Below are 9,248 nucleotides of genomic sequence, written 5' to 3'. Positions count from 1 at the left end.
CAATAAAACAAATATCATCATCAAAGGTGGTAATAGATTGTTCTTGATATATCGGCGATTATGGATTTACTAAAATGTATCCTAATTTAGTAAATATACAATTATCAAATTAAAATTCATACAAACAGTTGCTTCTAGCCGCTTTTAAGATGATTACCATTATATAGCGATTCTAGTGAAATGTGATAAGCATTTTTGTTTAGTCACGAATGGATCTGTAATAAACAATTATGGGTTTTAAATTCTCAAGGAATTTCAATGTTGAAAATACGCTTTAAAAGACAAAACGAAAACATGGAAAAGAAGCTCGTTTTATTATCACTTATATAAGATATATCCATAGAAACAAACATATTGCACTAGAATGAAATTATCCATAAATTTAATAATATGAAATTTCTCTTTGGCACTTGTACAATGACTAAAGCATTATGAAAATACATGAAATGGAAACAAAATCTTAACTGACAAATTTGATTCACATACTAAAATCAATGAAATTCTTACTAAATATTATTTCTATTAACATATGAATTAACTGAACAGGCATTGTAGAAAAAATAAGCTTTGTATATTATAACAAAGGAGTGTAAATTAAGGAGAAGTGTGTATTGTTCCAAAGATATGTTTAACGAATTTATTATATCATAAAAATAATTAGTATGATTTTCCTTTTTTTTGGGGGGGGGGAAATCATATTACTGCTTCTATTATATCAGAGTGTTCAATAAAACTGCACATTGTTCCCTGTTATTAAGCATTTCATTTCGTTTCTCACTGATTCCCAAAAAAAAAAAAAAAAAAAAAAAAAAAAAAAAAAAAAAAAAATTTTTCGTTTTTAATTGTTTAAATAATATTTCAGATTCCGGTACAGAGTATCCTCACTAAACTATCACTTAGCGTTCCAGACGAATTTAATTTTCTGCGGGCGCTGTTTTAAAAATCTGTATCGTATCCGGAATCGATGAAGTTCTGTCGCTGCCGGTTAAAAGAGTTTCTCCGGTATTTACGGCATTAACATATTTAATTCCAAGTGGATCAAATTAAAGGCATTCTGAGCATTTAATGAAAAGAAATTACATCTTACTTCAACCTAAATGATACTTACGGTGTTGTAGTGCATTCTTCACATGATTTTAAAAAACTGGTACATTAAATAAAAGTTTCTGAATAATTACCTATATAAATGCATATCTAATAAGAAATTCTTAAATCATTTGTAAATATTGACTATTTATCCCCAGGTAAAACTTCTTAGGGCGACCTTCTCCAGTAGTTAGTGATTTCCACTAATGAAAATAATCACTATTTCTAAGAGCTTAAACACCGGCATTGAACATCACTGAAAAATCATGTGAAGAGCATTCTGTACGATAATTTAACGCCACATTCGGTCGGTTTAAAGGGACTCGGTACCTTTTGAATGAATTATTTTATAAGAACTTTATTCTAGTTTTTTAATATTATTAAATGGTTTTGTCGGACAAAATAATTTTGTGACAAAAAGTTTTGGCAGTAATGTTTTTTTAATTTAAATTTTTTGAAGAAAAAATATAACAATTAAAATGCCTTCCTTCTCCTACAATTTTCAAAGTTTTCTCCAAATTTTTTTATTGTATTTATTACAGTGTTCTTAATAACTTTAAGGATATATTTTGGAATTAATGAATTAGTTTCTGAGGAAAAAATAAAAGAACATTCTTGTGTAAAAACTTCGAAAAAAATTTGATTTCAGTTACATTTTCACTTCCAAATTTTTTTCTTTTCAGTATTTTGGAAAAAAAAACCATCCTTGTTTCTGTTAAGTATATAATTTTAAACAAGCAGTAACAATATTAAATAATTTAATCCATATCTACGTAAGTTTTTGGACTTTAGGTAAAAGGATTTATCGAAAAAATGCAAACTGAGAAAACGCAGTTTAAAGAATGTAATCTGTCTAAATGGTCGTTAAATTATTTCAAATTTATAATTAATATTAATAACATTAATTTGTATTTCATTCATTTTTTCAAAAAGCAAAATTTGAAATCTGAATAGACAAAAAGCATTTTATTTAAAACAGCTCAGCAGCCTATGTGATTTCTTCCCTTCTTTTAGACAATAGGTCTTGTATATGAACTGCATTTTAAATTAACTTAGGTGCATTTTAATTAATTCAACAGTTTATTGATAGCTAGATTTTCAATAATGCTACAATCAAGAACTTGATCAATTTCATTACGCCTCCTCTTTTTTTGTTCGTGTCTTATCACAAATAATTTCAGATTTTGACGAAGCATAGCAAAATTGACCGATAGCATACATAGAAATATTCGGAGAGCTGAATTATATATATATATAAGAATTTTTTCCAACTTCACTTAGTATTTAAATAAATCAGTATAAACACAGTTTGATAATAAGCGTAGTCACATTTAATTACATTCGTCTTCGAAGACGTTAAGTTAATGAACTGGTAAGTTAAGAAATGTTAAGTTACTGGAACAATTAAGAAGTAAAAAAATAAACACTGAGGAGGTGTGGCATTTAAAGGGATGTCAAAATTTTTAAAAACCTTTTTATACAATTTATTATCGTCAGATCATTTCAAAATTTCTCTTCAGTATAGTATTACGGTATTTTTTGGCAAAAATCGAAAAATCGAGAATTTAATCGATTTTGAGGTACCAAGTCCCCTAAGTAGTATAACAGCAACTACTTTCGAAAAAAAAACTTAAAATTTTCTGGAATCATGGGTTCTCGTCAGAGGGAAATTTCACTGTATTTAGTAATATCCAGGAAAAAATTTCGAAACTAGTAGAGCTTTATTAGACCGTTAAAACTGTTATGTAAAATTAATAAGTTACAAAATAATTACACTAAAAATTATCCTTTTCGAATTAATTTACTCTTCTAGAAGTTTTAGTTTTATACAAAAGTATTTTTATAATAGTGCTGTTCTTTCATAGTAAAAATAATTCTGTTAATAATCTACATTATTTAGCCACACGTATTTCAATCATACAGTTGCGTTCAAAACTTTAAACATAGTTATGATTGAAGTAATGATAGTTATTTTCATTTAACATATTTATAAATCTTCTTTGAAAAGAAAAGTAATATTTTTCAATCGGGAAACATTAATTTCTGACATTTATACAGTTCACAAAATGATTTTAGAACTTTGTTTATTCAATTTAACTTCATTCTTTAATTTCAGTCACTAAATTTAAAAGCAGAAAAGAATGACCAGAAGCATATTTCAATTTTACCATTCTGGGACTGCAATTAACATTGCCATTTATTGATAAATTAAATTTATCATTAGCCCACCAGTGGTTTAAAAAGTGAGCATTCTACTTCTACCTATATGAACAAAAAGTAACAAGTAAACTTAGCAAAATCAACGCATCTAATCTGAAATTGTAATATTAACAAAAGCCTATCATAAGAGCAGTAATTTTATCGCAGCAAGAAAAAGGAAATCAGAGAATTGTCTTTGTGGGAAACAAGTAATGAAAATTTGCGAAACTATCGTGACTTCGAATTTAGACTTCGAATTAGAATCTATTTCAGGATCGAGAATTTATATCAACATTTCAGCTCGGCTGAATACTAAAGACGAAAAAATAATGCTAGGCATTTTGTGTTGAATCACTATAAACAGCGTATCACTTTTCAAATTGTTGCCACCAAATATATTATCGCCCTATATATTTAAAGAAATTAAATAACGAAGAATTTGCATGAATATATGCATGTTTCTCGCATTGTGAAAACACTGTGGATTTTGAAGCAGCATGTCTTTAACAGTGCATTTTGGCGAAACTCTAGTGGAAAGCAGCATTAAAATTATTAAAATATAAAAACATATTTAGAATAAAATTAATTTAAATATAAAATGAATCTGATAATTATAATAGGAACTAAAGAATATCAGGAAATTATTCGAAATTTGGGGGAAAATGTAATATTCCGTAAACGTTAAAAAAATTCCTAAAATTCAAGGACATTTGCTTATGCGATAAAATTACTGCCCTAGTTGTAGTGCGTTTCATTTGCACACAAGTAGAAAATATTCATTGTTCATTTTAACGTGAGTATTCGATTCCAAATCTTGTTGACAACAATTTTTGGCTACTTTAGCAATAATTCATACGACTAAGTCTCTAATATCTGATGAAATATAAGCTTTATTCACATACTCATCATCGCCGTACGTGAATGAGATTCGTAAGGTACAATGCCGCTCTCTTGTTTGCAGGGATTCATCTGAAAAAAGAAGAGAAAAAATTAATAAATATTTTTTTCTACCTTACAGAAACGATAGTCAATGAAGTGATAACTTTTGATTAGTTTGTATAAATCAAGTTTTTTCAGTTGCAATTCAGTACTAGCTTACCTAAAGGAAATACAAATAGACCAATCGAATTTATTTGCGTTTATTCATGTAAACACTATTAACCGACGAGTGATTTAATACCAAGACTAACCTCAACGCGAAGGCAAGAGCGTCATTTCTAATCAAGGTTTACGTTTCGTAGAGTAGCTTTCGTTTAAGTTACGACTGTGGAGAAGGGACGTTAGACCCAAAGGGAAAACGGCATTTTGCATCGTTTCACTTTCTGCGTTGATTCACTTTTCAAACTGTTGCCACCAAATATTATCGCCATGCATTATATTTAAAGAAACTGAATAATGAAGAATCTACATAAATGTTTCTCGCATTATGAAAAAAGCAACGGTACCTAGAGCCATCTATTTCACAGCGAGTAGTGGCAACACTGTACGGGGGATTAAAAAAAAAAATACATTTTTATCTCCAGCGCTGGAGTCTGTGTATCGGAAATTCTAAAGATATACTGTTTTGTTGTTTTTAAATAATTTGTGATATTGCTGTTGAATTGAATTTTATGTGGTTTAAGTGCGAGAAACGTGATATTTAATAAATAAAGATAGCACACAAAACGTTAAAAAATCGCCCTTTTGGGGTGTAATATAAAATCTGACATCTTTCAGACTTTTCTTTATTATTATTCTTTCTTTTTTAGATACTAAAAAGTAATAAAAAAATAATTGCAAAATCAGGGATTTATTACACATTATAGAATTTTAAAAAATATTTTCATTTAGTTTTCATAAAATAAGACTTTACAAAACTCATAAAATCATTAATTAACTAAAAAAAGAAAACATATTTTATGAAATAGTTTAATGGAAGCAAGAGATTAAATTATTCTCTTTATAAAATTCATCTGCAGTTTTTAAATCACGAAAAGTAAAAAGCACGGGGCATCCTTGATTAATTTATAAAAATAATGGCTTATGCTTCCGACAATGCAATTCGATTTCTTTAGGTATTAATGCTTTTATTATTCCTAATATAAAACTGTAGATGAATTTTTTGAAGAGAATTACTTCCCATTAAACTATACGATAACATATTTTTTCTTCTTTTAGTTCAATGGTGATTTTATGAGTTTTAAACAAAAGTTAATTTTATAAAACTACATTTTTAAATTTTCATCTTTTTAATCTCAGTCACACACTATCAATCAAATAATTAAACAGGAAAAATTTGAAAAATCGTATTTCAATGGTGAATTCTTCTAACAGTCCTGTTATATCAAATGGTTGAAAACCAGAACAATAATTGTGTGACGTTAAGAAACTGTTACGAATTTTGCATATATGTAAATAATTTTAGTGAAATTGTAATACTTTTTTGCATAATGTAATTATTTATTACATTATACTTTTGTGTATAATGTAATAATAATTTGTAAAGTTTGAAGAGATTAAGCTTTGCCAGAAAAACAAGAATTTCAGTTGGGTGCATTCTTAACAAACAAAATCAATCTTAACTGTACAACAAAATCCTGAACATATTTTTTTCTCAACATTCACAATACCAAATATTGTATATCTAAATTTAGATTACTAATTTTAGCTGAATATCATCTCGTCTATATTTATTGCTATCAACTTATAAAACTAAACCTATGCATTTGAATAACACTCAAATTGAACTCAAAAAGAATTTCATTTTTAAAATCTCAATGTTTGTTACTGCATTTCTTTTCTGAACATAAAATGGTACAAAAATATCATAATGTGTGTGTGATTATGGCAAAACCTCGAGGGCTATCTGCCTAAAGAGAGGGATGCCTTTCTAGGGGAAACTGGCTCGTATACATGTTACACATGAGGAAAACCACGAAAACGCCCATGCAGCCAGCCCGTTCGCGGGATTCGAGCCTCGGACCGAACTACCAGTGTTCAGCGACTTTACCGCTCGGCCGCTGGTAGGCCCACAAAAATATCACAATATTAAAAAGTATATATTATTTCTTAAACAAAAATAAACACATACACACACACATATATATAAATCATTTAACAGATATTCTCTATTCGTATTAATAGCTAATATAAATTTGAAATTTAATTAAGAAATTTTAATTAACGCAATTTCATTACTATGTTTTGGAAAGAGTTTTATATTTACAATAACATTAGAGTTTTTACAAAAGACCGAGTTTTTATAACAATCTGTGAAAATTTTTGAGGTGATATCAAGATACCTTTTCAAGAACGTTATCTTGAATACAAGAACTTTTTTATATTTTCAGGAACTTTGAAGACATTAAAAGTTGAACATTTCACATTCATATCATTTTGTTTTCATATTTCTTAATTGCATTTTTTTTCATGTTTTTATATATTCTGATGTTGATACTGTATTTTATATACGTTTTTGTATATCTAGGTATGAGAACGTTTGAGAACCAAATGACGGGCCACAATGAAACATCAAGGTTCAAGTTTAAAATCCCTGAAACCCTTCATTTGTTTTTTCGTATCAACTGTACATATTGTATAAGATTTCTTTGCTACTGCTCATGTTTGTTTGTGTTTATTTTGCTGAAAAGGTTTCCCTCTCACCAAGTGGTGGGTGGAATATGGAAAATTAGAAAATAAATATCTAATAAATTGGGAAGAATATGTAGAATATAAATATCTAATAAATTTACACTTAATCAGCGATAACTTTTTAAATTTCTTCTTTAGATTTTATATGTTCTTCTCCTAGCATCTGCAATGTATCAAAATCATTTCTAGATCAATCCATACAAATGACTTAATAACGCTGGTGACGTTACTAATGCGGAATCTAAACCAAAACTTTGACATAGCTCTGGAACTCGAGCTCAGAATTTTGAGAAATTATATTTTTCTTCTGGTAAGCTTTCATATTGGATAACTGCGCATCTCTGCTTCTACTCCTGTTATCTTCAAGATGCTGCTTCCTAACGCAATAATATCTAAAATGTAACTGTTTTGAATCAGGCACAGTTCGCGTGCCAAGTTGAATTGTGTCAATTGAAATAAAGATCAGTATTTCATATCTGCCTCAGCTGCTACGTTTGCTCTTTATTATGGATCTACGTTCTACGCCATCAACATTGCAAAGTCTTGTTTTATTACAGATGTGTGTAAAATATTAAAATATAAAACTATTAAAGGATATTGACAATAGTTTTTTTCAATACCCATTTTAATTTGGCTATACCCTTCTTTCTGTTCTAAAAGTAGAAACTGTTTATAATAATTTTACTGGACTTCATCCGTTTCATGTTTGCTTGTGTAATCCTGGTGCAATGCGGTAAGCTCTCAGCCAATCCGATTAAATCAGTTTATTCTTATTACAATCTCAATCAATCAATCAATCTACTGTATATATAGTTCATAATGGAAGTTATAATAATGAAAATTAGTTATATTATAAAATTTTGCAATTTGCTGTGTAAAAAGTAATAGATGTATAAGTAACAGACATAATAATCAACAGATGAATAAGAAGCAATAGATGTACAAGAATAACAATTAATAAATTGAAATTCATTGAAATCGAAATAAATTTCCTAATAGCTGCAAAGTAAGATAATAATAATTTCTTTACGAAAGTAATATTGATTATATTATTATCTCCTAACACAAAATTAGTAGAATGTATTTGAATGAAGCAACCCAGACGTACGAAATTTAATCTCAAAAATAATATTTTAGAGGAACTTGAATTTAAATCATGAAAAACAGAAATGCAAACTTCTACTATGAAAATTGATACATTCTACTAACTTTATATTAGGAGATAATATAATCAATATCACTTTAGTAAATAAATCCAGCGCAAATCTCGCCAAGCAGACTTAATTAGCGACAACACACAGTATACACATACAAAATGTTAACAAATGTTAGTTCTAAGAAATTTTTTATTTTGAAGGTAATGAACATTTTAATATCACTTAAAATTTTGAAGAAGAAGGGGGGGAAAAAAAAAAAAAAAAAAAAAAAAAAAAACAATAAATTTGTAAAAAGACATTAATTTAAGAATTTACTATGCTTTCAAGGTACAGCATCCTGATTCGCAGTTCTTTATCACGTGACCCCGAGTGATCTCATCTCACGTAAGCTACGCTACAAAAATCTAATTCTCTCAGTTATTATCTACATTAATCTCAAGTTAAATCTTAATTTGGAATACAAGTTTAAATGGAAGAATTACTTTAATTCGTACGAATAGCTTACTCCGAAATTATGCAAAACCGCAGTGCTCTACTTTGCCAGTGCATTCTTATTAGAATTGATGAATTTAACCCTTTTCTATATTTTCGCCTTCAGGTGAGTGGTGTGATTGCATCCTAATTAACTTAATTACCCCGAATGGCCTTAGGGTATAAAACTGAATTATCTGGGTAAACATTCTATGTAATTCTATATCAGTATTGAAAGAAACAATCAATCTGATAAGAAATGGCCGCGACTTGTTTTGAAAAAATGGCGTAAAAGTTTACCAGCGAGGATATTTCGTTTGGTGTCGGTTGTACTATTTTTGGCGAGTTTATCGCTTGCGCCGGCAAAATGGAAAAGTAAATTATAATTAATAGACATATAAGATTTTTATATTTATAAATGAATGGAGAGTTTTGCTTGCTATTGTATTTAAACATTCCCACAGCCATCAGCAAGTAGTTATGCTCATTCATTTGCGAGGACGTGCACACTTTTTTGTCAAAGTTTATGTTGTTGTTGTATTTTGCCACTTTTCTATATTTATTAATTTCTAAAGTACATTTTACATTGCTTCACAGTAAGAGAATGTGGATTGTTTATAATGAATAAATAATTCAGTTTAATAAAAATTTCATGAGAATGTCAAAGACATATTTTGGTTTTATATTAAATACAACAGTTTTGTG

General features: G+C 28.4%; 1 protein-coding gene across 1 annotated transcript in view; it reads right to left on the bottom strand.

Moving 5' to 3' along the window:
- Window positions 1-295: 295 nt before the first annotated feature.
- Window positions 296-9,248, bottom strand: part of LOC118201260 (uncharacterized) — a 49,076-nt gene continuing 40,123 nt past the window's right edge. Inside the window, exon 3 of the mRNA XM_035373323.2 lies at window positions 296-4,254. Within this exon, the coding sequence (XP_035229214.2) occupies window positions 4,180-4,254 (75 nt within the window). The 3' untranslated portion in view covers window positions 296-4,179. The remainder of the gene's footprint in view (window positions 4,255-9,248) is intronic.

Source organism: Stegodyphus dumicola, chromosome 5, assembly GCF_044657685.1.
Source record: "Stegodyphus dumicola isolate Sdum_Otavi_A_Nest chromosome 5, ASM4465768v1".
Classification (NCBI taxonomy): Eukaryota; Metazoa; Arthropoda; class Arachnida; order Araneae; family Eresidae; genus Stegodyphus; species Stegodyphus dumicola.
Note: the sequence above shows the minus strand (reverse complement) of the source record. Positions and strands in the feature narration are given on the sequence as shown.